Raw genomic sequence first — 27,666 nt, forward strand, 5'->3', positions numbered from 1 at the left:
CTTCTGTATGTGGATATCCTACGTAAAACCCGCCCGAATTCAAATTTTGCTTCAGAATGAACCGTTAGAAAAGGAAAACTGAAAATATAATTGAAAGATACGAGGAATAGTTTAGTTTTCTAAAGTAATTATTTTTATAACTCTAAAAACCCCCAGAAAAAAGCAAGCTTCAGTTTCATTAATATGTATATTTAGAAAACCTCCAACTATTATTGGGACATCTACATGTCTACACATATACGCTCAAGGATATTACATAGTATGTATGTATCTATAGTTAATATATAGGTATCGTGGAAACTAAAACGCATTTCTTGTCACAGTTAAAGTACGTATGTATAAAAAGTAAAAACAAAAACTTAAGGAACATTGTGTGTTGTTTTCTTTTTCTTTGTATGGCAACTTCTCCTTGGGCCACTTACGAATTAATAACGCATTAAAATCACCGGTAGAGACTACATGGTAAAACTAGAAGACGTGATGTGGCATTGTGGTACAATGAATGTACAAAAAGGTCTATAAAATGGTACAGCTAAAACTAGACTAAAATGATTCCTTGTGGGTAGACTAAACCAGCAGCAGCATCTCGTTGTCGTTGTCCAGCGGCTCGTCCTTGATCCGATTGCTAATTGGACCGGTGGCGTAGTCGCTTAGGAAGATGTTCGTGTCGTCGTGGTTCAGATGCAGCGTGGGAATCGCACCCGAGCGCAGCTCACCCGGCTGCTCGAAGCAATGCGACTCGAAGTGACGACAGCAGATGTGCTTGGAGTGGTCCCACTTTGGTATGGCCTCGATCTTGAGATTGTAGCACCACTTGGCGCGCTGATTGCGCTGCTCCGGAAAGTCCAGCATCGGCAGCTGGACGTCGTCCACCCCGCAGAGAACGCAGCTAATCGTCTTGTCGGTGGGCAGGTGGACCGAGCAGATATGTTTTCCCCGATATCGCTGAGTGTCCGTCAGCCGGAGTGCTTGGCACCACTGTCTCAGCAGTGCGGGATCTTTAAGAGTAAACATTAAAAGTTATACACTGGATTTGGAACTCTATGCCTCATTGCTTAAAAACCATTACTGGCACATTAAAATTTAGTGTTCAACTTAAACAACACTTTAGCACACTCACATAAAACAAAAGTAGAAAAATATAATAGTAAAAGGCATAAAAAAAAAAAATTATATATAATATAAAAAAATATTAGTTGTACTTCAAATTTAGTGTTAAATTTAAACAACACTTTAGCACACTCACATAAAACAAAACTAGTAAATATTATATTAAAAAAAAATAAATTTACAATATAAAAAACAATAAAAAAATATTAGTTGTAATTGAAATTTAGTGTTAAACTTAAACAACACTTTAGCACACTCACAATAAACAAAAGAAGTAAAATATAATAGTAAAAAGCAAAATAAAAAAAAAATCTATATATAATAAAACATAAAAAAATATTAGTTGCAATTGAAATTTAGTGTTAATCTTAAACAACACTTTAGCACACTCACATAAAACAAAAGTAGTAAAATATAATGGTAAACGGAATTAAAAAAAAATTATATATAAAATAAAAAATAAAAAAATATTAATTGTAATTGAAATTGTTATAGTAATGTAATTAAAACAGCAATTGTAATGTAAATGATCTTTGAAATGTATTTGTAATAGATTTTTTAATAGTAAAACAATAAAATTGAAATTAAAAATTCCCATTTGAGGTAGAAACACAACTTACCACTGGGAAACTTGTGCAGCCTGACATTTCCATTGTGATGGCAGTCGGCCATGCAACAGGTAGCGATGGGCACGGGTGGTTCTATCTTTTTCTTAGATTCCTGCACGACTCCTTGAGGATTCAAATGCCTGGTGGGGATGGCGTTGCGCATGAGACGCCTCACCCCGATCAACTCGGGCTCGAAGTGGCGGCTGCAGATCAGACGCGTGTTCCGCTGGGACTCCTTGAACAGCATGCCCGTGGCCAGCTCCCAGTTGCGGATTGAGGTGCGGTTGTTGGGCAGCCGGAAGAGCTTGATGCCCTCGCCACGGAAGGCGCGGCAGTAGGGGAGGCAGCACTGCTTGACCTTCCAGGGCGGCACGATGCCAGGCGGCCAGGGATCGAGCTTGGAACGTCGCTCTCGCTTGATGCGAACCTCGGGCTCTATATCCTCATCGCACTCATCCTCCTCCTCCTCGTCGTCGTCCTCCTGCAGGCCATCCTCCTCCTCGTCGCCTTCGCTCTCAGCGCTGAGCTCCTGGCACTGTTCGTTCGTGAAGATCTCCTCCGGCACATTGTCGCCCAGTTCCAGCGTGGGCACCGCCCAGGGACGCAGCTTCCTCAGGCTGATGCAGTGCGGCTCGAAGTGCACGCTGCAGATCATAAACTTCCAGGGCCGCCGCTCATCGTAACGGATGCGCAGGTTGTGCATCCAACGCTCCTGTTGGCGTTTTGACTTGGGAAACTTGTAGATGTGAACGCCGTGCTGGGATCTCTGCCGCTGGCAGTGGACCAGCGAGCACTTATCGTAGCCGGACTTCACCTGGTTGTAGGTGATCTTCTCCTGCTTAACGGGCAGACGCAGCTGGCTCTTCCAGTTCGACTGGCTGACCTCTTGGTCCTCGTGCAGCTGCAATTCGGGTTCCAGAAACAGCATGGCATCCTCATCTTCCTCTTTTTCCTCCTTGATCTGTATGTTATTGGATTCTAAACTCGATCTCTTGTCCAGCCGGAGGTTAATGGCCTCGAAGTCGTTGTCAAAGAGCTCGGCGGGGGCCTTGGCTCCCAGCTTCAAGGTGGGCACACTTCCATGGACGAGACGCAAGTTTAGAAGGCAAACCGGATGAAAGTGGGCACTGCAGATGCGATAGCGCCATCGGTGGAGGGGATCGAACGGCACCTGCGTGTTGTGCTGCCACTTGAGGCACATGTCCTGGGAATGGGGAAACTTGTGCAGCGTCACGTTCTCAGTGGTCAGGTGATTCATACATCCCTCCACCTGACAAAACTTGCTGGACTTTTGAGGAGGAGCCGGCGAAGGTAGGCATAATTTGGGGACCTTTTGCTCCCTAGGAAGTGCCTCCGCTGGTAGGAAGTGCATCTCTTCTGTCTCCTGCGAGGCGAACTCATTCTCAAACACCTGATTCGGTCTCTTTGGTCCCAGGAGCAGCGTGGGCATCGCCCCCTTCTTTATCCTGGCGCTCTGGAAGCACTCCTGGTCGAAATGGTAGCTGCAAATGCGATAGCGCCACCAGAACTTCTCGTCCATGTCTACTTGGGTGTTGTGCATCCACTTTCTGGCGGATTCCGAGGAGGCGGGGAACCTGTGCAGCTTGATGGTACCGTCCACGTCCTCCACAGTCACCTGGCATCCCTCGACGGCGCAGTGGTTGGCATTGTACTGGTTACGAATGGCAGTAGGTTGGTAGAGGGCATGCTCGGTGGTGTAGGATTTGTCCACCTTCTCGTAGCTGTCCATGCGCTCAACGTGGCCCACCTCCAGGAGCACCTCCAGGGCCTGCATCTGCGAGTCTTCCTCCTCGGACTCGAAGTGCTCCATGCGAACAATGGGTTCCAGCATGGAGTTATCCTCCTGCAACTCCTCCTCCAGCTCCTCCATCTCCTGCTTGATTGTCCCTGCTTCCTGGTTCAGTTTAAGCGTCATCTCCTGCCACTCCTCTTTCGTGGGAATCTGATGCACGGGATCTCCTGGCAAGTTCAGGGTGGGAACGCTCCATGGATGCAGCCTTCGATCGTCGAAGGTGCAGCGTGACTCAAAGTGATTGCGACACACCTTGAGCATATATTGCTGCTGCTGCTCCGTAATCTCCAGTTGGCCATTCTCCACCCACATCCTCAGGATGTCTTTCCTCTGCGGCAAACCGTGTAAGAGAACCTTATCCCTTGGCCTGATCATATCACATCCCTTAACCGCGCAACTAACGATTCTCACGCGTCGGTTGCTCCGAGCAGAGTGGTAATTATCCTCGAGGAATCGATTTGGCACATGCTCGGGAAAACTCTTGACACTCAGCTGATAGAGAATGCAGTAATGCAGCGGGCAAAGCTGGCCGATCGCCGGCTCCTCGATGTCCAAGTGGCGAAGCCAAGCTCTTCTGAGTGGCTCTTCTTGGGGCAAGTTGTAGGAAAGGTTTTTAGACAGCTCTTTGCACTCGGGATAACAGCAGGTTACCTCCGTAATTTCTCTCTTAAAAGGCTTTAAGATTTTACCCAGATTTTGCTGATCCGTCTGGAAAATATCCGGCGAGGAGTGTCCTAATTCCAGGGTGGGTATCGCTCCCGAGATTAGACCACTTTTGTCGAAGAGAGAGGACTCGAAATGCGCACTGCAGACTTTCAGCCTGCCCAGCTGCTCCTTGGCAACTCTTAAGCGGAGGTTATACATCCATTTGTCGGCCAATACGAATTGTTTGGGAAATCCACTGAAGGGAGGATCTCCAGGCTGCCAAATGCGTTCGCAACCGGGCGCACAGCAAACCTCCGTTTTGCTCTGGCAGAGATTTGCGGGATTGGGCAGCATTTGGACATCCTCCTCATTGCCAAGCAAAAGAGTTGGAAGCGCTCCGGGTCGCAAACCTTTGTAGGCCCCAAAGCAAAAGGACTCGAAGTGCCGCTCGCAGATGAGGTGCTCTCCCTGGAGGAGATCCATGGAGTTGATTTTGAGGTTGTTGCTCCAAGCTTCCAGTTGAGCAGCATTCTTTGGCACCTTGTAGTAACGCAGGCGTTCTCCATTTCCATCTTTTACACATCCCTCCACCAAGCAGTGCTTTTCAATATCATCTCTAGTCAACTCCAAAGTGGGAACCGATCCCTCAATCAAATCCAAAGTCTGCGTTTCAAAGCATTCTGGGGCAAAGTGAGACTGGCACACCTTGAATCCATGACTGCTGGCCTGCATGGAGCGATGCCTGCAGGCGGCTGCCCACTTTCGTATTGTGGCCATATCCTTGGGATACTCATAGAGCCTTATTCCATTGCCTTCAGCTTGGAAACAAGACAACACTGAGCAATAGCGCTCCCGGATAAACGCCATTGCCTGCTCGGTGTCCTGGCCATCGGCGATGTTCCCATTGTGCCTGGCATTCGGGATGACATATCCTTCGTGTCCCAGGTTCAAGGTGGGCTCTGCCCAGCTGCGTAGTTGCTTCTTGCATATAGCATCCGGTTCGAAGTGCGATTGGCACACATAGAGCTCCTGGGGATCCACGAGGCGAGGCTGCTGATTCGTGTTCACCAGCCAACGGAGCAACGCTTGCTCCTCGGAGGGGAAGCGATAGAGCCGTACTTGGCTATTTCCAAACTGTCCACAGGTGGGTATGCAACATATCCTGATCCTGCCGCGAGGACTGGGACTTGCACTACCGCAGGGACTGCTTAACGAAGCGAGATCGGTCTTGATTCTCAGAGGAGTTAGCGGAGTTAGCCTAGAATTGCTATTGGGAGTTCCACTGCGTGACTCTTGACTGGTATTCAAGTGAATCTTGTCCTCATGGTTGAGATGCAAGGTGGGTAAAGCCCAGGGTTTCGGGTAATCCGACTCTAGAACCTCTGACTCAAAGTGCAGCAGACAGATGCGATAGCTTTTATGCCTCGATTGCTCGTAGGCCATTTTAGTGTTGTGTAGCCATTTGAAAAGCGTTTGCTCCTTCTCGGGAAGCTGGGTAAGCCTGAGATCATTTTTGGAGGAGCATTCAGGCACAGCACATTTCATTTCATCGGCTAAACACTGCAAGTCATCCAAGTCTTGTGGGGCCAGAACTTTGGGTAAGTACACCTCTTCAAACAGCTTCATAAAGTGTAGATTACATAGAAGACCATCAGTGATCAGAGGGAGATTTAGATGGGAAATCCAAGAGTGTCTTATCAGCATATTTTGAGGCAACTCCACCAAGCTCGACGAAGAGTTTTCGCATTCGATAACCAAACAAGAGCCTTTGTTTCTGTAGATGTTGTAACTCTTTTGCTCCAGTTTTAAGGTGGGAACTGCCTGCTCCGTCAGCTTTCCGTTTTCCACAACTTCCGCCTCAAAATGCTCCAGACAAACACGAATATCCCTGAAAACCGTGTCCATAGAAAGCTTCAGGTTATGTTGCCATTTTCTTGAGAGATTTCTATCATCAGGCATTGAAAGCAATTGCTCAACATCCTCATTTCCGCAGCTGCTGATGCAACATCTTTCCGGCTTACTCTCCCTCGGATTCCTCGTCTTTGATTCCCTCTCCATCTGCATCTCCACCTTGATCTCCCTCTCTAACTGAATCTCCATCTTCAGCCTCTGCATCGTCTGCACTTCCACAGGGTTCCACTTGCTTTTCCGAATATCCGGCGGCTCTGTTAGCTTCCTCTTGCGGCAGTGTTTCAGGCTCCAAAGCCGAAAAACCGAAGGCTGTGGCTGCGATTGCTCCTGCTCCCGATCCATTCCGTTGCACGAGTACCTGAGTGGCTCATTGTGACCCACATTCAAAGTGGGTACCGCATTCTGCTTGAGCTTTCGGGTACCGAGCACCTCCGGCTGGAAGTGCTCAATGCAAACCCGACCGATGCAGTCATCCGGATCCAGGTGGAGATTGGCGCACCACTTGAGCAGCAGCCGGCGGTCCTTGGGAAAACCAAAGGTGCTGAGCAGGTGAAAGGCAGTGCGCTCCTTTCGGCAATGCTTCAGGCAGCAAATGGGAGTCACATTGTTGGCGGGCTTTTCGCGACGCAGGGGGAGGATCGGAGGAGTGGGTGGTACATCCGGCAGGAAGTGATCTTCCTCCTCTCGATCATCCATTTCTTCATCCCTACAATATTCCGCTTCGTCATCCGTTGGATGTTCGGCATAGGTCTCGACCAATTCAAGTGGATCGAAGTAGTGGTCGCCCCTCTCATCTTCATCTTCAATATCCTCCTGCTCATTGTGCTCCGTCTCAGCCTCCACATCTTCCTCCTCCTCCTCGTCGAGTGGCTCCCTTTTGGGCTTCAGTTCCTCCTCATCCTCGCCCACCTTAATAGCCTCATTGTCGAAGACCAAGCCCTCATCATGGCCCAGTTTTAGTGTAGGCACCGCTCCCGTCTTCAGCTTCAGTTTGCCCCGCACCTGGGCCTCAAAGTGATCCGCACAAATCCGGCCGCGACACTGATCCGGAGTCAGCCGAAGATTGGCCCGCCATTTCTCAAGTAGCTCCTCACTTCTCGGATATCGGTAGGTGCGCAGATCGTTGTCGATGCTCCGCCGTTTGCGGCAATGACCCAGAGCGCAGGTGGGCGTGAAGAACCCGGGTATGTTCTTGGGATTCTCGTAGATCGGCTGCTCCTGGTGGCCCAGTTGCTGCGTGGGCATGGCCCAACTCCTCAGCTGCTTGCCGTCAATGCAGCGCCGGTTGAAGTGGGCACTGCACACCCGCGTCGACCGATCCACCTCGTCGGGCTCCAGGCGCAAATTGTGACGCCACTTGAGGTGCTGCTGCTTGCCGGTGGGAAACGGAAAGAGCCGTGCTCCGTGCTCCAGACGACTGCGTCCGCAACTGTGCACACAGCACTTTAAATCGGATAGGGTTTTCTTGAATTTAACCTGTAACGTAAACAAGTCAGGATTGGTTAACCATTCTCCTCCTGCACTCAGAAAAAAAATCGCCCTGAATTTTAGAAAATCAACTTGAAATTTAAAAAAACGTTTCTGTTGTTCAGAAATATTTTTCTAAAAAATAAGACAAATTTACCCTGATTAGATCAGCACCTCTAGTTATCCACCTTTAGAAAAATGTCCTGTTTTTCAGAAATTTATCTTTGAAACTCAGAAAAAAATCGCCTTACATCTTAGAAAATCTCCCCAATCGGTAGGCTAGGAAAGTGTGTGTTCAATCCCACGTCGAGGCGGACATTTTTTGCGTCTTTATATTTTTTTTATATTTTTTTTTATATTTTAATACAAACTAAGATTTGGGTAACTAACACTAACACCGTCAGAGGGGAGTAACCGGCATAACTCCCGATTCCCCCATTTTTATTTTCTTCTTCTTATTAAACTTTGGATTTAAAGAAATTTTTTTTCTAAAAATTAAAGGCGATTTTCTAAAAATCAAGGCGATTTTTTTTCTTCGTGTGCTGACAGGGAACTCACCTGTCTAGTCCTCGACTCTTTCGCTTCCTGCAAGGTTTCCAAATCCGGCTTGACGTCTTCCGACTCGGAGAGCTCCTGCTTGATGCTGATCCCACCAGATTCATCGTGTATTCTCCGCTGCCTTCCGAAAAGGTTACTCTGCAGCTCCGCCGGATTTACCTGGAACAGATCCTCCGTCTCGTCGTGACCGAGCTCCAGAGTAGGAATCGATCCTATGTTCAGTCGCGTCTTGCCAATACAAATGTCCTCGAAGTGGGCATTGCAGATCTTGTAGCGCTCGCGTTCCAGGAAATTAAGATGCTCCAGCCGCAGGTTGTGCTGCCAGCGCTGGAAGAGATCGGGGTCCTTGGGGAAGCTGTTCATCTGCACCTCGTCGAAGCGGCGCGTCTTTCCACACGTAGGCACGATGCACTTGAACACCGGATCCACATACCGCTCCTCCGGCTTGGGATTCGGTATCAGCTCGATCTGGGCGTCGTCGTGGCCCAGCTGCTCCGTGGGTATGGCCCACTTGTACAGGTGCTTGGGTCCGATGCAGTCCGCCTCGAAGTGCTTGTTGCATATCCGCACCCCGGTGCAATCCACGGGGTTCATCTTGAGATTGTTGCACCACTTCCACAGCAAATCGTCGTCTTCGGTGGGAAAGCGGAACAGGCGCACCTCCGCCTGTTCCTTCGACGCCTCGCAGCCCTCCACCACGCAGTGCTCGTCCGCAAAGGCCTGCGCTTCGTTGGGATAGATGTCCTCGTCGTCGTGACCCAATTCCAGTGTGGGAATGGCCCCGGCACTCAGTCTGCGGCCATTAAACGAATGCGTCTCAAAGTGGCGGGAACACACGCGATACTGCGCCCTCATCGCTGCCCTTGGACGGGTCTTGATGTTGTGCATCCACTTGCGCAGCTGCGTGGGACTATGCGGCAGCCGGAAGAGCTGGACGCCCTGCGCCCGCGTCTTGCGGCAACTCTCCACTATGCACACGCGCTGCAGGCACAGCTTGCTGGCTTTTAGTTTGGCCGGATTCTGGTAGATTTTCAAGCCAGGCGGGGAGTTCAAATCCAGTGTGGGCACCGCCAGCGGCACCGGACACTTCTTGCTCAGCACATGTGGTTCAAAGTGAGCCGAACACAGCCTGCGTTGGGCACTGCCCACCATGGGAACCTGCAGATTGTGCGACCACTTGGCCAGCGTGGAGCGATTGAGCTTGGGGAAGCGATAGAGCTGAACGTTGTGCAGCGCCCGAACCTTGCGGCAATGCGGCAGACAGCACCTGGGCACCCAGGTGGGCTTCACGGAAGCCGGCAGCTTGGTTTTCGTGTGCGCTCGTCGCTTGTACAGCATCGAATGCTCTGGATTCTCATAAAGATTCTCTATGTTTCCAGCCAGATTCAGTGTGGGTATTGCCCAAGGACGCATCCGTTTCCCTATGCAGTGTGCCTCGAAGTGAAGATTGCAAATCCTCATGCTCGTCAGCTTAGTAGCCTCTGTTTGCAGGTTGTGCGCCCACTTGGCCAACACGGAAGCCTCCTCCGGCGGCCGATAAAGCTTGATGTCGTCCACACTGGGATTCCGCTTGCAGGTCTCCACGCAGCACTCGCCCTGCTCCTCGCCATTGTTGGGCGCCGTGGGTCGCGCATAGAACTCGGTGACCTGTTCGGGTGTGGGCAAAGGATAGGGGATATTCTCATGACCCAGGATTAGAGTAGGCACCGCCCATTTCTCCAGCCTCTTGTTGCGCAGGCAGCGATCCTCGAAGTGCACTTCACAGATGGCGTCGTTGAATAGTTTACTGCCATCCGGAACGGGCCGCTGGAGATTCCCACACCACTTGGTCAGCAGCGAGACATTACTCGGGAAGCGATGAAGATTTGCATGATCCCTGTCTCGATTCCGTTTGCAAACGGAAACGCAGCAGGTTTCCCGGATATTCAGCTTCTTGATCACGTCCGGATTCCGATGAATATCCTCCTCATCGTGGCCCAAATTGAGCGTGGGCACTGCAAACGGTCGCATACAACCGCCGATGCAGTAGGACTCGAAGTGCAGACTGCAGATCCGCATGCCCTTGTGCATCTTTTCCTCTGGGATCTTTAGGTTGTGGCACCACTTGCGCATCTGCTCGGGCCGACGCGGAATGGTGTGGAATGTGATGTTCTCGTTGTTGTGTCGCTTGCTCTCGCAACTGGGCACGCAGCAAATGTCCATGCTGTCGCTGACATTCATCGCCGAGGATCCACCCATGGCCAGGTAAGAGGAACTCAGCTCCGGATCAACGTAGTGAGAGGTCGCCGAACTGGCCGAGGAAGATGTGGATGCCGCCGAGTGGCGCTGGTAGGATTTGGTGCTGTGCAGATGCTGTTGCAGCGAGTGCTGCGAATGGTGATGCGGCGTCTGATGCGCCTGGAAGCCACCGCTGTGGGAGCTCGAGGGCGTCGGCGGCGGCCACAGTTCGTTCTCGTAGATGTTGAAGGTGTCCGTGTGACCCAGGTGAAGTGTGGGAACAGCACCTGCAAGGTAAATAATAATAAATTAATTGCTTGTTCCATATTAATAACTAGACCTCGGATGTTGCATATTTGTCCATTTTTGGTCCGATTTTTACCAACATTTCTAGGTTTATATAGCATATTTTTATTTATAGCGTTGATCAACCAACTTAATGGTTATAAAACGCATAATTTAGAACATAGAAACAAATAACTGGAAACATAACATGAGTGTGGACATTTCTAGGTATGTACAATGTACATTGTACATAGGTGTCATATTTTTCAAATGTAATAAATTCGGATGCATATCGGAAATATGCAAATTATATGCAAAAATATATGCATAAAATATGCAAAATATGCAAAATATATGCAAACAACTGGAGGCTCAAATTTTTAATGCAGCCCTCTGGTTTTCTAAGGAACCTTCAGGGCCAAAAACTATTCTGCCCCTTTTACTATTTTTGTCCCTTCTTGCCTACTCGTTGAAAATATAAATAGGGTTTTCTTAAATTTGGGAAAAAATTAGATATCTCAGAAATTACGAATAGGAACAAACAATTTTCTTCGGGTAAATTAGGTTGGCTATGAAATGGTCAATCTTGAATAGCTGAGTTAATTTTATATTTTGCATATGCTTTTTTGCAAATATGCAAAAAAAATAAAATATGCCGTTAATTTTAAACTATATTTTTATTGAAAAGAACTTTTGTGTTTTCGGAACTTATCTATCTTTATCCTTTAAAAATATACAAAATCCGAGGTCTATTAATAACTCAATCAAGACTTACCCGGTGATAGCTTCCGCAGACCCAAAGCCTCTTTGATAAAGTGGGCGCTGCATATTTTGTGATTCTTCCCGCGATACACTCCCGGATCCAGGCGCAGATTGTAGCACCAGCGACGCAGGAGCACCTCATCCCTGGGAAAACGATATAGCGACATGTTGAAGTCAGAGGAACGGCTGCGCCGGCAAAAGTTGAGGCAGCAGCGCTTCTCCTCCACATACAGATTCTTGGGGTTGTCGTGGATCTTGCCATACTGGGCACCCAGATGCAGAGTGGGTACCGCCCAAGGCTTCAGCCGGAACTTGCCGATGCAGCGCTCCTCAAAGTGGCGGCTGCAGAAGTGACGCGGCTCCTTGGCCTGCACAGGAAGTCGGGCGTTCTGGCACCACTTGATGAGGCTCTTGATGTCCTTGGGAAAGTTGTAGAACTTCAGGTTGCTCTCGCCCCGCTGACTGGTGCAGTGAGGCATGCTGCAACGGGCTACTTCGCCGGTGGTGAAGGTGTTGGTCAGCTCCCGATTTTGATAGAGATTCGCCACGTCGTCGTGACCCAGGTTAAACGTGGGCACTGCCCAATAGCACAGGGAGTACCGGTTGATACAGCGCTTCGGGAAGTGCATGCTGCAGATGCGGAAATTGGCGTAGCTGGCGGCGGGTATGTGGAACATCTTGAGATTGTGCAGCCACTGGTTAAGGTACTTCTCGTCCTTGGGGAACGTGAAGAACTGCAGCGTGGGGCTGGTGCTCTTCCGCACTCCGCACAGCGGCACACAGCACAGAGCGTCCTCGGAGTCGTCCAGCGTGGATGAGTGTGCCTGTGGACCAGCAATCGCTCCTCCATGGATTGAACTATCGCTTCCGTAGGCATTATTGTAGCTACTCTCCTGAACGCTGTAGGATGACTCGCTGGTCGAGTTGCTAAAGCTGCGCTCCAGCTTTACATTTACCTCGTTCTTGAGTGCCGAAGCCGCAAACATGGCTGCTCCATCGGCGTTTGCCTGACGCTGCTGCAGGAGTGAACTCAGTGCAGCCGTGGCCGGCAAGGAAGAGCTGGATGCGTTCGGTTTGTGGTGCGGGGCGGTGGGCACTGTGAAGAAGAAAAAAGCTTGTTAATATTTTACTTATCAGCATGTGTAAAAGTAACATAATATTGTTAATCCTTTTTTTGTACTTTATAGGTTTAAATATGCCTCTATTTAAATGTAAATTAATAAACAATCCCATCCAGACCCTCATACATATCTTTTCTAAAATGAAATCTTTTAGGGGTCAAGTGGTTATCTGTTCGTGTCATGAAAATGTATTTAGATTTGGAAATCAGAATTAGGAAAGATTTTAAAAACATATATATTTTTCTTTGGAAGCCCTACTGTATGCACATTAGGGCATTCAAAAAAACGAAATCCCATCCTCAACCCTTCATATGGTAGATTAAAGTGAGCAAAAAATGTATGTGAAAACTAAACATTTTTTTTCGAAATTTAGACCTTACGAAACGTTCTATAGGTTTTCTTAAAAATTACACATACGACACGTATAACAGTTCGAATTTGGTTTCTAGTCTTGTAAAATTATGATTTTCCTTGAAATAATTTGTTAGAAAAGGGAGAGCAAAACATCAAAATAATCTTTGATTAAAAGACTTTTTGATCGAAGGCAACAGTGCGTATGGGTGATAAACTTAGAAGCCAATTCGCAAACCCTAAAACGCGATTTTTCCTAGAAATTAATTTTGGTATACCTTAAATACCTTAATGCGCACCGTACGAATGTGGACCACCCTAATGCTCATAGCATAGAATTTAGAGACATGTAGGCATAATTTATATCCCTTTGCGTAACTCCCTTCCTTTAAACTTACTTTCCATGGTGGCCATATGGCAATCCTGTAGCTTGTAGTTCGTCTGGTGCTGCTGCTGCTGCGAGTGCGAGGCCGCGGATGACTGTGCCCCCGTGTAGTACTTGCCGCAGAAGTAGGGTGCGGCCAAACGGTGTTCGTGGAGCTCGAGAGCCGTCTGATACCACAGTCGGCAGATGGGACAGTCGAAGCGCTGCTGGAACTTGTGTTGCGGCAGGTGGGCGTATAGCTGCTCACGGGTGGCGAAGGTCCCAGAACATATCTGCAAAACGGACAGTCAATGAAACAGGGGTTTCAGAAAATCTAAAAAATATTTCTCCTACATTGCAGACAAAGCTATCGTATTCGTGCTGCATATACTCGTGCGCCTCGCACTCGGCGATCGTATCGAAGTGCTTGCCGCAGTACTTGTGGCAGAAGAACCTGTCTGCCCGGTGGTGTTGCTTGTGCCGCTGCAGCTCCTCGGTGGTCATGAAGGACATGGGACAGGTGCTGCACTTGAAGTCGTACTCCTGCATCCCGCAATTGCTCTCGGCCACGTGACGCAAGTAAGCCTGCTTCTTGAAGAAGACCTCCTTGCAGCGCTGGCAGATGGGCAAGCTTTCGGCACTCCGATCCGATTGCTGTTTGCGGCGCAGAAAGCTGTTGGTATTCTGAAAAATAAAAATTCAAATTTTAGTTAATTTGTCTGATCATAAGTATATCACACTCACCCTTCCGTAGGACTCATCCTTGACGGTCAGCTCCACTTTAGGACTCAACATGTCCTCGCTGAATTCGCTGAACTTGCTAAAGTCCGCAAACGGCGTGTTGTCGTCTATATAGTTGGACTTGTAGGAATGTTCGTCAATGGGTTCCGCTATATAAAAAAAAATGTTTTTCATTATTTATTAATTTTATATTCATTGTAATAAATATTTTTCTGCAAACGTAAATATTTCAATAAACTCTGCGCAGAGATGAAAAATTCTGTACCCTTTGTTTGTTTCTATGGTTTCGAATTTTATTTTGAACTCCCCTTTGGCTGCTGATAAGAGTGAATAGCGCCTACACAAAATTTATAGATAACCGGGTGCTCTGCAGATACAGATACTTTTTCTATTTACATTATTTATGGTACAACTTGGCCTTTGAACATTTGAACTATGTGTACAAAAAGCATCAATTGTTTTGGACTTATTGATTAACCAAAAAGTAGAAAAATATATTTACTTTTCTTTCCTATATTATCAATTATTAACTTTCGCTTTATTTAGATATGTATATGTTTTTGTGTGGATCATATCAAAGAAAAATTGCATATATGAAATACCATTGAGATAATTAATTATAGTCATATCATTGTTTTTGGGCGGGCGTTGTTTTCTGTGCGTACCTAATAATATTTGTTTTACTCTCTGGATTCCGCCCCGCCCACTCGCCCACCAAATTGGTAGTGCAGGGAGTACGGTGCGGAACCAATAATTTGCAGGTTAGTCTAGGGGAGCACGTTACATAAGATGCGACTTGGAAGACAGTCCCCCAGTCAACCCATTCCAAAAACTACGAAAAAGGGGAGATGATATGCACACTTATTGGGTATACGGCGGGTATATGTGTGCGTACGAATCGAACTGAATAGGTTACGCCGGTAGTATAAAGCATCTATCCGAGTATACATTTGCTAAATGGATACATACCGACAACCGTACTTTCGCACATACCGAGAGACGCGCAAACAGAACAAAATTGTACGGTACGGAACCGAACCGAACAGAATACAGAGATACAGATACAGAGCCGTAGGTTGACGAGCGATGGAACCGAATCCGAATCCGAAAACCATCCGAACGAAACAAGCGCCAAACCTCAGCGAAACTCAACAAACGTTTTATTGATTCGACGCCAAAATGGAGCTGAAATTACGCTACTTATAGGAAAATGGCTCTTAACTAAGTTTGGCGTTTGGTGTGTTTATTCTGTATCTGTTTCTATGGCCAAAACGGATTTTGCGCTCAAGTTTTATGAATTTCCTGGAAGATTTTAATAAATTTAATACATTTTTATATATTTTTTATTTATTTATTATTATTAAGTAATTTTTAAGTGCATTAATAATAATGAATAATTAGGAGTTCATTTTATATATTTTCCTGGCTAGCCTTCATTTTGTTTAACTCTAAACTTTAAATGTTTATAATATTATACATTTAAAGGTTCTCTAGAAATATTTTTAGGTATACACAAAAACCATAAAAGTTCCATATTTAAGGGCGGGATAAAATTACTACTGTTTTAACTAATGTTATTATAATTATTCACTACTAACTCACATTTTATTAATATTTCTGAATAAATACATTTAAAGGTTCTCGAAAAGTCTTTCTAGGTATATACAAAAAACCATAAATATAAGTTCCTTATTTAAGGGCGGGATAAAATTACGACTGTTTTAATTTTATTGTAATTATTGACTACTAACTCACATAAATATAAGTTCCTTATTTAAGGGCGGGATAAAATTACTACTGTTTTAATTTTATTGTAATTATTGACTACTAACTCACATTTTATTAATATTTCTGGATAAATACATTTAAAGATTCTCGAAAAGTCTTTTTAGGTATACAGAAAAACTATAAAAGTTCCTTATTTAAGGGCGGGATAAAATTACTACTGTTTCAACTAATGTTATCATAATTATTCACTAGTAACTTACATTTTATTAATATTTCTGGAGCCGGGGGCGGGGCCATGGGATTGGGGGGCTGCTGGAAGGCCTCCATGGGTTCGCTTTTGATATAGGGATAGCTGCCGGTCATGATATCGTGGCCCATATAGGACCTTTGTTGGCTGAGATGCTGCGGAAGTTGCTGGTGTAGCTGCTGTTGCTGTTGTTGCTGTTGCTGTTGCTGCTGCTGGTACTGCAGCAGTTGGTTGTGGGCATATGCCACTGTATTGGCCCCAAGGCCGTAGCTCGGCCCACCACCCACCGCCGCCCCACTGACATTGAGGCCACCGCCAGCGGCGCCATAATAACCCTGCGCGTTGCCACCCCCCGGCCCATAGCCACCCCCTCCGCCTCCCATGATACTGTTGTTGTTGCTGCTGGTGGCCTTGCAGGAGGGGGCGGGGGCGGGGCCGAAGGCCGAGTGGGGTGTGGGGTAGGAAGCAACATGTGAGTACCAATTGGCGTGCTGCTGCTGTTGCGACGGCTGCTGCTGCGTTTGTTGCTGCAGGGACATGGGCGTCGCAGGGGGCGGATAGTGGGGGTGGGCGTAGTGGTGGGGGTGGGGGTGGGCGTGATGGGGGTGTTGTTGTGACATCACGGACGGTTTGCCTGCTGTTTATCCTGCTCCTGCTCCTCTTTCGCCTTTTTTGTTGTCCTGCAGCCGAGTTAAGGGCGCGTTTGCTCTCTTTTTCGCAAGCTTTTGGCGTCTTTTATATACCAGTTTTTCATCGGCCCTCGACTATGTGTATGTATCGAACTGGCATTGTTGCTATTGTCCTGCGGCATTCGCATTTTCCAACTCCTGCGACCCGCACAATTCACACATGGCACTCCGCAACTGCTCGGCAATTGCAATTCTTATTGGCTCTGGGCGGCGGTTGGATATTGACCATTTTACGCTTCCTTTCGCTCCCGAACGCGCGACGAACGAAACGTCCAGCGAGACACAACAACAAACTGTTTGTGGGGCGCACTTAGCGGTGGAGCCACTGCAGCCAGTTATCGATGACAGGTGCGTGGGGCTTATCGATGCGGAAGCTTAACTATCGCAAGGGGAGCTTTCGGAATAGTTTTTTAATTTCAAAAAATGGTTAAGTGTTCCTTTTTCAAATTTCGAAAATCAGGTTCGGGACACCGCGATCTTTTTTAAAGCTTTCTTTTTCTAATAGTATATAGAATTTCTACAAAAGTTTATTTAACTGTTTTACTGTTCTAATTTAGAGAGAAATTTTACTAATATAAATAATACCCTTTTTCGCTGTTTATACAAATCTTAATCTAATTGAACTGGACAGAAAAAAATTCCAATTTATTTACATTTATATAGAACTATGTAATTTTGGGGCCCACCTCATCCTTTTTTACAACTTTCTTTTTCTAATCGCATATCAAATTTCTAGAAAAGTTTATTTAACAGTGTCACTATTCTAATTTAAAATATCTTAATAGAAGAGATATAAATACTACCCATTTTCACTGCTTATTTAAATTTTAATTTATTTAAACTGCACAAAAACGAATTGAAATTTATTTAAACTTAACTAGTTAATTTTGGGACCCACCAGGCCCACACGCTGCTTCAGCTGCTCCTTAATCTGATCCTCATCCGCCAGAAACTGTTTCTCAGCCAGGCGCACCAGCGTCCTCCTCAGCTGCGACTTAACTTGCGTGACCTTTGTGGAGTTCATGGCCGATATGGGCACAATGCTCTCGAATTTCAGCACCTGTTTAGGACGCAGTTCCTCGGGACACTGTTCCAACCCACTGGCCAAGTTGTCGATCAACGGCTTAACTCTGGTGAGGATCTCGTGGGCACCCTCCTTGTCCATTTTGTTCAGCAGCAGGACACAGGGCTTCTCCAGCAGCGCAGGATCGTAGAGCTCCAACTCCTTGTTCAGGGCATATATGTTGGCCACACAATCGCGATGCGGATGCCGAGGACTCAGCTGGAAGCCAAAAATGTCCACCATAAAGAGCAGCAGGCGGGTGCGTTCGATGTGCTTGAGGAACTTGTGGCCCATGCCGAAATTGGCGTGGGCTCCCTCGATGAGACCAGGAAGATCGGCCACAGTTATGGAGCGCAGGTCACGGTACTCGATGGTTCCAATCTGGGGTCGTATGGTGGTAACTGTGGAGGAAGGGAAGTAAGATTATCTAAATTAAAAGGATTTCTATAAAGACTTACAGGGATAGGCTGCAATCTTGGGCTTCGCATTGGAAACAGCCTTGAGCAGCGTGCTCTTGCCGGCATTGGGGAATCCCACTAGACCCACATCCGCTATGAGCTTAAGATCCAGATTCACTGTGCGATTCTCGCCGGGACGCCCCAGGAAATTGGTGGCTGTGCATCCGCCGGTTCCTCCGCCCGCCACAATGCAGGTGGCCTCGTTCTCGTCCAGATCGGCGATGAGTTTTTGCCGGTCGTCGTACACCTGGACGCCCACTGGCACCTCAATCCTCTGATCGACTCCACGTCGTCCGAAAATGCTCGCCTTGCTGCTATCCTCGCCGCTGGAGGCCGCCACTCGCTTGTCCTTCATTCCCTGGACGACCTTGCGCAGGGTCAGTCCCTCCTTGGCCACCAAGTAGACGCAGCCGCCTTGGCCACCGACTCCTCCGTACTTGGGCAGCCCGTTTCCGCCATGTCCGCCGCGAACCGCCAGGCGCAGGGTGTCCAGGAAGCTGGGCCGGAAGTGGGCACGACCGGGCTGAGTAATATACTCGTTTGATAAGTCAGAAATTAGCTATTAAATCTTAATTCTCACAGATTTGGTGGATTTCAACAGGAATTTAAACAGCTGCACCATCGCATTATACAATAGTGATGAGCGCTCGGCTGTGACTGTGACTGGTTCACTGTGACCGTGAAGAGAAATATATCGAACTCATGTTCCAAAGTTCTTTAATGGTTATTGCTAAAAAAAAAAAGTATTTGCGCTAAATTTTTAGATATTCTAATTAAATGGCGATTTTTTCTATAATTTGAACGTGAAAGAAAAAGAAATATATCTATATCATGTTAAATAGTTCTTTAATGATTATTGCTAAACAAAAAGTATTTGCGCTGAGTTTTTAGAAGTTCTAAATAAATGGCTATTTTTTTTTATAAAAAAAAGGATATAATAAATTTATCAAGTAATATATACATCACTGATGTGGTTATGCTGAACGCGCCCAGTGACTTTGAAACTATCGATAACGATATCAGGCCGCATTGAACAGCTGATTGATAAAAACAATAAAGAAGAAGACGCAGACCAACACGTGCGATTGTTTATAGTGAAATGGAAGCGGGTATTTGCTATATAAAACCAGAGTAAGTAAACTTACTTTACTTCTTATTAATTAACTAACCTACTTAATATAACCCTCAGATACCTGGTAACTGAAGCCAATATCGGCAGTGAGGCGGTTATAACCGAAAACAGCGAGACAAACAAGAGAAAACGCGAGGATGGCGAGGAAAAAGTCGAGGGCGGCGGAAAAAAGAAGTGGGATAAAAAGGAACGCAAGCGTGGACAAAACAAGGTTAGTTAGGGTTTTTAGTAATAAGGTATTAACTATTAGTAAAATAATTATACCCACAGAATCGCCCAGTTTTCAAGGACGAACGATACTCGCATCTGTGTCACTCGCTGATCGATGGAACCGGTGGAGAACCCTGTTCCCTGGCCAACTGCCGCTATGTGCACGATCTGGACGCCTTTCTGGCCGCCAAGGGAGAAGATCTTGGGCCCGAGTGCTATGTGTACACCACCAAGGGCTATTGTGCCCGCGGTGTAAGTTGTCGCTTCGCCAAGGCGCACACGAATGAGCAGGGCAGGAACCTCAAGAGGGAGGACTACGACGAAAAGGCTCCTCCAACGACATGCAATGGAGTCAGTTCAGGTGGGGTACCGAAATGCATCATTGATTCCAATGTTGCCAGATGAAAATTCAGCTTTCCCCCTAAAAAATCTCAAACAGCCGATATATCCCCCTAAAAAATTCAGTTTTCCACCTAAATTCAAAAAATCAATTAATTTCGAACATGTACAGTAAATAAGAAATATCTCAATATGACGTTGTAGAAATGTTAGGACTGGAAAAATCTGTTTACTTGAAAGAGAGTCGTGTGAAGTATTTTTTTTGATAGTTTGGAAATGTTTTAGGAAGTCACAATATTTAGTGCTTTTTCCAAACATTTGGGTAATAAAATGTCCGGAAAAAAACCTCTAAAAGTCCCCCAAGCACTTCAAAAAACCCCTAAATCTAGGAGGAAGCCCCCTGATCTGGGAACACTGATTGATTCTTATGCTGTTATATTATATATATTATATTCTTTATTTTTTAGATCTCCAAGTGCGCCTACGAAAACATGAATACGATTTTAAGCGTAGCAAGGAGCTCATTAAATTGGCAGAAAAGCTAAGAGATGAGCGAAAGCAAAGGGAGCAACAGGAGAAGGAGAAGTCTGTAGAGACTGCTGAGGAAAACCCAGCCAACGAAACCACCGACAAACTGGAGGAGGAGGAGCACACGGATTCCAAGGAGCTGGATAAGCCCACTGGTTGCGCCATTGATGACTCCACCGCCGGCAGAGATGCTGACAAAAAGCCGGCCGTTGACTTCCGCGAGAAACTCGTCCTGTCTCCTCTGACCACGCTGGGCAACCTGCCCTTCCGGCGGATCTGCAAGGAGTTCGGTGCGGACATCACCTGCGGCGAGATGGCCTGCGCCCAGCCGCTGCTCAAGGGCATGGGTCAGGAGTGGGCTCTGACCAAGCGCCACCAGAGCGAGGACGTTTTCGGGGTGCAGCTGTGCGGAAATAATCCCAATATGCTTAACCAGGCGGCGCAGGTTATCCAAGAGACCGCGCAGGTGGACTACATCGATCTGAATATAGGCTGCCCGATTGATCTGATTTACCAGCAGGGAGGCGGCAGCGCTCTGATGCGACGGACCAACATCCTAGAGCTGACCGTGCGCAGTTGTGCCGCCCTGTCGGATTGCCTGCCGTTCACCGTGAAGATGCGCACAGGGATCTATGCGGACAAGAGTGTGGCGCACGATCTGCTGCCGCTGGTCGAGGAGTGGGGCGCCTCGGCGGTCACACTGCATGGAAGATCCAGGGAGCAGCGCTACACCAAGCACGCCAACTGGACGTACATCGAGGAGTGTGCCGCCAAGGCCAAGCGGATGCCGGTGATCGGCAATGGCGATATACTCAGCTACGAGGATTACGTGGAGCGCAGAACGCTGGCGCCGCACGTCAGTTCCGTGATGATTGGACGTGGAGCGTTGATAAAGCCCTGGATATTCCAGGAGATCAAGGAGAAGCAGGCCTGGTCTCCGTCGTCCGGCCAGCGCTACGAGATGCTGCAGAAGTTCTGCAACTACGGACTGGAGCACTGGGGCTCGGACACCAAGGGTGTGGAGACCACACGGCGATTCCTTCTCGAGTGGCAGTCCTTCTTGTACCGCTACATACCCGAGGCGCTGCAGACGTCGCCACCGCAGAAGATCAACGCCAGGCCGCAGAAATACCGGGGACGTGACGAAATGGAGACCCTGATGAGTTCCGGCAACGCAGCCGACTGGGTTAAGCTTAGCGAATCGCTTTTGGGTCCAGTGCCAGATGGCTTCAGCTTTGTGCCGAAGCACAAGGCCAACGCGTTTTAGAATTGTACTACTACTATATGTATGTTTGTAAAGCTATGCGTGAAGTAGCGACATCAATATTGTTAGTTGTAAATCACCTTTATTGATTGAAATTGATTATTTTCAAATTAAATATTTAAAAAATTGTAACTTCTATGTTTTCTTAACATTAATAGATTCGTGCAAAAGTATGTAACAGCTAGAAGGAAGCGTTTCCGACCCCATAAAGTATATATATTCTTGATCAGGGTCACTAGCCGAGTCGATCTAGCCATGTCCGTCTGTCCGTCTGTCTGTCTGTCTGTCTGTCCGTCTGTATGAACGCTGAGATCTCAGAAACTACAAAAGCTAGAAGGTTGAGATTTCCCACACATATTCTTTGGCTTCCTACGCAGCGCAAGTTTATTTTAGCCGAGCGCCACGCCTGTGTCCTGCGCCCACATCTTTAAAGATTTCCGAGAAGTTTAAATGCAATTTTTTTGTTTATATTTATACCTATCGAAATGCAAAAGACATTATTCAAATCGGACCATTCATTAAAAAGTTATACGCAATCAAAATTGTTTATATATATATCTCCATCGCACTCCCTTTAGTTAGTCGGGACACCAACCCGAGTACAGCGTTCGCACTCCCTCCTTTAGCAGAGTGACGGGTATTAGATAGTCGGGACAACAACCCGACTATAGCGTTCTCTCTTGTTGTATTCTTAAAAGGTTAATTCGATTTTAGCTCAACGATCAATCAAGATTTGACACCTAAGCGGTTACTGCATTCTACTACTATTTACTAATAAAGTTACAAATGTATTATTAAGTTGGGCCGAAATCCCGGCGGTACTGCAATACCGGGCCAACCCGCGACAGAGGTGGAGCAAGCCCCTAGCACTCCGTCTGATTCCAAAAATCAGTTTAACATTTGTTGTCCTCCAATGGAGGAACTATCAGATGTTAAGCTGATAAGAACAGATACTACACTTTGATCTTAGCCATAAGGCCGAGAAGCGATAACTACTGTGGCCTAAAGAAGGGGACTTTACTCGAACGCAGCTAGAACCAGTTGGGAATTATTAAAAGGGAAAGTAAATGCATAACACCAAATCTACATTGCATATTTAAGGGGATGTTTTCCTCGCCAGTCAAAGATGTCCTTGGCTAATCCTGTGCACGAATATTCAGGTAGGAATATCGCAATGGCTAGGGGTACCATTCGAAATTCCCAGATACGTTGGAATTTCACTATTGGTGGAGGAGAGTTGTTATTTTATTGTATTGAAACTAAGGTCTTTCATAAAGAAAAATTCAGATATACTTTCAGTATATCATCTTTTAATATTTATTACTTTATTTTTAGTCCCTTAATGTGTTGGGAAACGTCTCTACATCTTCTTCTTATCCCAAGAACTTGTCGTTGGCGAAACAGAGTGGATCGTTAATGCGACATATTTTGCCGGCGTGTCCTAAAAACTTGTCGTTTGGGTAAGACTCAGCCTGGCTCATGAGTTGTAAGGCCAAAGTAACCAGCAGAAAAGAAACCTTCATTGTGGCAATAACGAGAGTGTCTGAAAGATTGTTCTGTAAAATGCGGTTTATAAGCTTAAAGGCATGCCGAAAGTTAATACAATACGATAAGCATGACCCAAGTAAAGATTCATTCGACATCCTATTAGAGCATGCAAATTTTAACTATTGGGATTTCTTAGTAAAAATGTAAGTGACCTTTATAGGAATATGGGACTACGTCCGTGAATCTTCTTGGGCACAATGTCCAGAATGCTGATCCTACCATCACTGGCCAGTCCACCGGCCTGAATGATCAGATAGGTCTTTCTAAGCATTAAGAAAACTACGGGTTCACTTTCAGTATATCATCTCTTGATATCATTTAATTATTATGTTGTACAGGTGAATCCGTTGATACGGTGTCGACATAGTCCTGTTACATCACGATAACATAGGGGGTTCGATTCGCCGCATACGTAAATAAGTTTGGTTAAAGACTTGTCGTTTGGGTAAGACTCAGCCTGGCTCATGAGTTGTAAGGCCAAAGTAACCAGCAGAAAAGAAACCTTCATTGTGGCAATAACGAGAGTGTCTGAAAGATTGTTCTGTAAAATGCGGTTTATAAGCTTAAAGGCATGCCGAAAGTTAATTTTACAATACGATAAGCATGACCCAAGTAAAGATTCATTCGACATCCTATTAGAGCATGCAAATTTTAACTAGGAATTAAGTTACTAGGTATTGGGACTTCTTAGCAAAAATGTAAATGTCCTTTATTCATAAATTATACATAGCAGTTAGAGAAATCACTTCAAGTAGCTTAGCGCCTCCTCCACATCGGCCTTGGAGCCCAGGAATATGGGACTACGTTCGTGAATCTTCTTGGGCACAATGTCCAGAATGCTGATCTTACCATCACTGGCCAGTCCACCGGCCTGAATGATCAGATAGGCCATGGGGTTGCACTCGTACAGCAGGCGGAGCTTTCCGCTGGGAGCGGATTTTGTGGCCGGATAGATGAAGATGCCACCGTACTTGATGGTGCGGTGGACATCGGCGACCATGGAGCCCACATAGCGGGCTCCGTAGGGTTTTCCCTTGGCGGGATCCTTCTTGGCCGCAATATAGTTGAAAACGCCCGCCTCCCAGTCGCTGGCGTAGCCCTCGTTAATGGAGTAGATCTTGCCCTTTTCGGGCACTCGCATATTGGGATCGGTCAGGATGAACTCTCCGATGGCTGGATCGTAGGTGAAACAATTAACTCCGGATCCCAGACCCAAGACAATGGCTGTGGCTGAGCCGTAGAGCGCATAGCCGGCGGCCACCAACTGGTTTCCAGGCTGCAGTGCATCCTCCACGGTGGGTGGACCGTCGCTCTTCTTGCGGTAAATGGCGAAGATCGAACCGATCGACACCAGGCAGTCTATGTTGGAGGAGCCGTCCAGGGGATCGAAGCACACAATGTATTTGCCCTGAAGGGGAACACAAATTAGCAATCATTAGGTATGAAATATGATATATTTAAAATCGTGAAAGATAGAGATACTCGATCTAAAGATAAAAACCTTTGCTTTTCCAATTCACACCCACATACCAAATTTAATATCTAATATTTAATATGCAGCCTTACCTGTTTCTCCACTTCCACCTCGATCACCTTCTCGTTCTCCTCGGAGACCATCAGACATGTGGTGTAGGAGGATTTCAGCATGTTGATGAACAGCTCGTTGGAGAGCACATCCAGTTTCTTGACTTCCTCGCCCTGGACATTCACGTCACCGGCAATTCCATGGAGCTTGGCTATTCCTGCTTTTCGGACCGCCGAGGCAGTAGCCTTGATCGCCGTTTGGATGCAGTTCAGCAGCTGTGACAGATCCCCGGTGGCCTCCCTGAACTTACGTTGCTCCTGCAACACGAAACGCGTAAGCGTCATCGCATTGGAGTCAAAAACTGGTCCCTGTTGGCTCATTTTGGCTATTTGGGAAGTTATAATAAAATATATTAAGTGGGAGAAATGTTTTTGGTTGGATATGACAAGGATAGGATTAGCATAAGGATTAGGGAATAATTAAAAATATTTTTTTAATATCATTACTAGTAAAAATAATCTTTGTAGATTTATTACACACCTAAAAAATCTACATGAAACGTAGATCGATTTTACATTGTTTAAGACCAATTTTAATTTGATATGAGGCCAGGTAAATTTGAGCTGATAGAAAAGAGTATTTCATGTAAAAGCGTTTTGCAAGACCTGAAATTTACTGAAACATTTTTTTTTTTCGTGTGCAGGTAATTTTCATGGTCAAATAATAGCTAGCATGAAAAGATAAGATTGTATTTTAATATTCCAATCTCACCGATTTTAGTATTTCAGCATAAACAAAGCTTGGTTTTCTTATTGTTTTTAAGTTATTCATAATACACTTTTAAATTAGAACATTTTTATTGATTAACCTTCAAATGATAATAATTTTTAAATATATATAAAATGTTTGGGAGCGGGTTTTGGAGGAGATTAAACACAGGGATTTGAAACAGAGGGGATTGTGCGTTGAAGCAATACATCGTTATAATATTAAGCGCAGCAACAGGTTAAGAATATTTCCGGTTTAAGGAAAGAGTGCAGCACTATAGATAAAGGGTGAGAGGGAAAAATGAGGTGCCAGGCAACATTCAAGGAGCAGGAAGCAGGAGGCAACTTCACTTACAATCACCGTTACTGGCCGCCATTATTGGTTATTAGTTAAATGTACGCTCTCTAAATGATGCGGTTCCTGTGGGGATCCATTAAAATAAAAACAATTACCAAAATAACACTGTGCAACATTTTTAGGGTTATAAAATGTAACCGCAATTCTGATTTCATGGGCGGAAAGAACTCATCGAAATAAGCTAAAACCCATTTGGGTTTCTCTGGCTTAACTCGCGTTTACCTTTTATAGCGAGTTAAAGTTTTACATACAAAATTTATTTGTTACGGCCATATCTTGTGAACCGATTAAAATTTCACTATCAAGTCTTCAGTGATTATGTAGCTATGAACCCAAGGAACTAAATTGACAAATGACTCTTGCGAAGACGTACACCTAGCGCGTAAAAAATCAAAAAATTAGGCAAATTTGTTTTTTAACGCGCTAGGTGCACTAGGTGCTAAGTGCGCAAGAGTCATTTGTCAATTTAGTTCCTTGGGTTCATAGCTACATAATCACTGAAGACTTGATAGTGAAATTTTAATCGGTTCACAAGATATGGCCGTTACAAATAAATTTTGTATGTAAAACTTTAACTCGCTATAAAAGGTAAACGCGAGCTAGGCCAGAGAAACCCAAATGGGTTTTAGCTTATTTCGATGAGTTCTTTCCGCCCATGAAATCAGAATTGCGGTTACATTTTTCATGTTGCACTGTGTAAGTAGAACCAAGGGCCTGTGCTCCTATGAGAAGGTCAAATCAGTGACCTCTCACGTCTCTTTCTGCCAACCACTATCTTCACTGGTTTTTTCGGGGGCTTGTTGCATAAAAAAACACTATCAAAAACTTGTCACTCTGGGCAAGCGTGTTTGTTTTTGTGGCTGTGGTGTCTGGTTGTTATTTTGTTTTTGACTAGCTGATAACCTGTTTGTTCTACAAAAATCATACGAACGTATCATGGAAAAGTGTATAGAACCGGAACAGCAAAATAATATTTCTCCCGGCCGATTTAATTCATCGACACGTGCCCCCTTATTTATTTTTGGAACGTCTCCAAGTGGCCCCCGATTAGCTGTATACATATATACGAACGCATAGAGTATATGTAAACAGAGTATCTATAAATCTATACATATATCTCCTTCATTCATCTATAAGAAAGATAGCCGAATGACTTTCAGACTTGTCCTTAACACTACCGGTGACCCCAAACATTTGTGGAGCTTCGAAGAACCCAAGAGACCGAAATGCACTTTCACTTACAACAAAAAGGGGGAAGACTGGCAAACAAAACAACGAACCGCGGTCGACGGCTGAACTAAAGAGACTGTTTTTTGGCTTTAGTCCACGTCCACGACGACAGCGGAAAAAAGCCAGCGAAACGTCACTGCCTGCCACACCCTTTTTAGAGGGTATACGCATTTCTTGGGTAAGATTATACATTATTATGAGATCTTAAATCTGTAAATATTAATCAGGAAAATATTTTTAAAAGTATAAATGGGTACTATAAATTAAACTAAACTATATATGTTTTCTAAAAAAATAAAACTTAAAAAAAAGGCAAAAATAAAAAGTATGTATTATCATAAAAATATTCTATTTTAAGTAAAAATTTATGATCTAAATGGTAGAGTATTGGAAACTCGGTTTCTTACCTCCCTCTTACTTTTTGTTTGGTTTGCGACTGATAGCATGTAAATAACGCGCATACATAGTGAAAAAGTATATAGAAAAGAGAGTGTCGGAGTGGAAGAGAATGCAGATGGGGAGCATAAGGCTTGAAAAAACTTAAGAGGGAGTCGAAAATAAAGAGAGTGAAGCATTGTGGGGCATACCAATTTCTTTTGTGCATAACGAGATATGTATAAGCTTAAT

The 27,666-nt window shown here is 45.7% G+C and overlaps 4 protein-coding genes and 1 non-coding gene across 9 annotated transcripts; 1 reads left to right on the top strand and 4 right to left on the bottom strand.

Moving 5' to 3' along the window:
- Nucleotides 1-174: 174 nt before the first annotated feature.
- LOC108055447 (uncharacterized) lies at nucleotides 175-16,898 on the bottom strand. 2 transcript variants are annotated; one of them, XM_017138797.3, is made up of 8 exons: nucleotides 15,942-16,898; nucleotides 13,957-14,102; nucleotides 13,567-13,896; nucleotides 13,247-13,505; nucleotides 11,390-12,472; nucleotides 8,113-10,616; nucleotides 1,731-7,563; nucleotides 175-998 (listed from the first exon to the last, which is right to left on the bottom strand). In XM_017138797.3, the coding sequence occupies exons 1-8, from the start codon at nucleotides 16,546-16,548 to the stop codon at nucleotides 568-570; spliced, it is 11,193 nt and encodes a 3,730-aa protein (XP_016994286.2). In that variant the 5' UTR covers nucleotides 16,549-16,898; the 3' UTR covers nucleotides 175-567. The 2 variants fall into 2 exon arrangements, with proteins under 2 accessions (XP_016994286.2, XP_070068708.1); XM_070212607.1 differs by lacking the exon at nucleotides 15,942-16,898 and adding an exon at nucleotides 14,923-14,959.
- Nucleotides 16,899-17,450: 552 nt separating this feature from the next.
- Nucleotides 17,451-18,869, bottom strand: LOC108055394 (GTP-binding protein 10 homolog). Of its 2 annotated transcripts, none has more exons than XM_017138711.3 (3): nucleotides 18,719-18,868; nucleotides 18,139-18,661; nucleotides 17,451-18,081 (listed from the first exon to the last, which is right to left on the bottom strand). In XM_017138711.3, exons 1-3 carry the CDS (start codon nucleotides 18,758-18,760, stop codon nucleotides 17,495-17,497), a joined length of 1,152 nt encoding a protein of 383 aa, XP_016994200.2. In that variant the 5' UTR covers nucleotides 18,761-18,868; the 3' UTR covers nucleotides 17,451-17,494. The 2 variants fall into 2 exon arrangements, with proteins under 2 accessions (XP_016994200.2, XP_070072740.1); XM_070216639.1 differs by having other exon boundaries at nucleotides 17,906-18,061; nucleotides 18,719-18,869.
- A 277-nt stretch (nucleotides 18,870-19,146) lies between these two features.
- Dus3 (Dihydrouridine synthase 3) lies at nucleotides 19,147-21,743 on the top strand. Its single transcript, XM_017138847.3, has 4 exons — nucleotides 19,147-19,269; nucleotides 19,328-19,481; nucleotides 19,541-19,841; nucleotides 20,287-21,743. Exons 1-4 carry the CDS (start codon nucleotides 19,238-19,240, stop codon nucleotides 21,612-21,614), a joined length of 1,815 nt encoding a protein of 604 aa, XP_016994336.2. The 5' UTR covers nucleotides 19,147-19,237; the 3' UTR covers nucleotides 21,615-21,743.
- Nucleotides 21,744-22,405: 662 nt separating this feature from the next.
- On the bottom strand, nucleotides 22,406-22,601 carry LOC123003294 (U2 spliceosomal RNA). Its single transcript, XR_006412526.1, has one exon. It is a non-coding gene; the product is annotated as a U2 spliceosomal RNA (small nuclear RNA).
- A 277-nt stretch (nucleotides 22,602-22,878) lies between these two features.
- fbp (fructose-1,6-bisphosphatase) lies at nucleotides 22,879-27,132 on the bottom strand. Of its 3 annotated transcripts, XR_011418900.1 has the most exons (5): nucleotides 27,052-27,132; nucleotides 25,807-25,872; nucleotides 24,726-25,069; nucleotides 23,312-24,567; nucleotides 22,879-23,255 (listed from the first exon to the last, which is right to left on the bottom strand). XR_011418900.1 is itself a non-coding variant. In XM_017138844.3 (4 exons), the coding sequence occupies exons 2-4, from the start codon at nucleotides 25,826-25,828 to the stop codon at nucleotides 23,902-23,904; spliced, it is 1,032 nt and encodes a 343-aa protein (XP_016994333.1). In that variant the 5' UTR covers nucleotides 25,829-25,872; nucleotides 27,052-27,132; the 3' UTR covers nucleotides 22,879-23,901. The 3 variants fall into 3 exon arrangements, 2 of the variants coding, with proteins under 2 accessions (XP_016994333.1, XP_016994334.1); XM_017138844.3 differs by having other exon boundaries at nucleotides 22,879-24,567; XM_017138845.3 differs by lacking the exon at nucleotides 25,807-25,872 and having other exon boundaries at nucleotides 22,879-24,567; nucleotides 27,052-27,119.
- Between the last annotated feature and the right edge of the window lie 534 nt (nucleotides 27,133-27,666).

This window comes from Drosophila takahashii, chromosome 2L, assembly GCF_030179915.1.
Source record: "Drosophila takahashii strain IR98-3 E-12201 chromosome 2L, DtakHiC1v2, whole genome shotgun sequence".
Classification (NCBI taxonomy): Eukaryota; Metazoa; Arthropoda; class Insecta; order Diptera; family Drosophilidae; genus Drosophila; species Drosophila takahashii.

Bases quoted from the DNA above. Each gene is read 5' to 3' on its own strand.
- LOC108055394 (XM_017138711.3), bottom strand. From the start codon at position 18,760: ATGGTGCAGCTGTTTAAATTCCTGTTGAAATCCACCAAATCT. The intron at 18,662-18,718 runs GTGAGAATTAAG...TATATTACTCAG, and splicing joins TGTTGAAATCCACCAAATCT to CCCGGTCGTGCCCACTTCCG. The intron at 18,082-18,138 runs GTAAGTCTTTAT...CTTCCTCCACAG, and splicing joins CAAGATTGCAGCCTATCCCT to TTACCACCATACGACCCCAG.
- fbp (XM_017138844.3), bottom strand. From the start codon at position 25,828: ATGGCGGCCAGTAACGGTGATT. The intron at 25,070-25,806 runs GTAAGTGAAGTT...CTTCCCAAATAG, and splicing joins GGCGGCCAGTAACGGTGATT to CCAAAATGAGCCAACAGGGA. The intron at 24,568-24,725 runs GTAAGGCTGCAT...GTTCCCCTTCAG, and splicing joins AGGTGGAAGTGGAGAAACAG to GGCAAATACATTGTGTGCTT.
- Dus3 (XM_017138847.3), top strand. From the start codon at position 19,238: ATGGAAGCGGGTATTTGCTATATAAAACCAGA. The intron at 19,270-19,327 runs GTAAGTAAACTT...TATAACCCTCAG, and splicing joins ATTTGCTATATAAAACCAGA to ATACCTGGTAACTGAAGCCA. The intron at 19,842-20,286 runs GTGGGGTACCGA...TTTATTTTTTAG, and splicing joins ATGCAATGGAGTCAGTTCAG to ATCTCCAAGTGCGCCTACGA.
- LOC108055447 (XM_017138797.3), bottom strand. From the start codon at position 16,548: ATGTCACAACAACACCCCCATCACGCCCACCCCCACCCCCACCACTAC. The intron at 13,897-13,956 runs GTGAGTGTGATA...TTTATTTTTCAG, and splicing joins AGGATGAGTCCTACGGAAGG to AATACCAACAGCTTTCTGCG. The intron at 10,617-11,389 runs GTAAGTCTTGAT...TTTACCTTGCAG, and splicing joins TCTGCGGAAGCTATCACCGG to GTGCTGTTCCCACACTTCAC.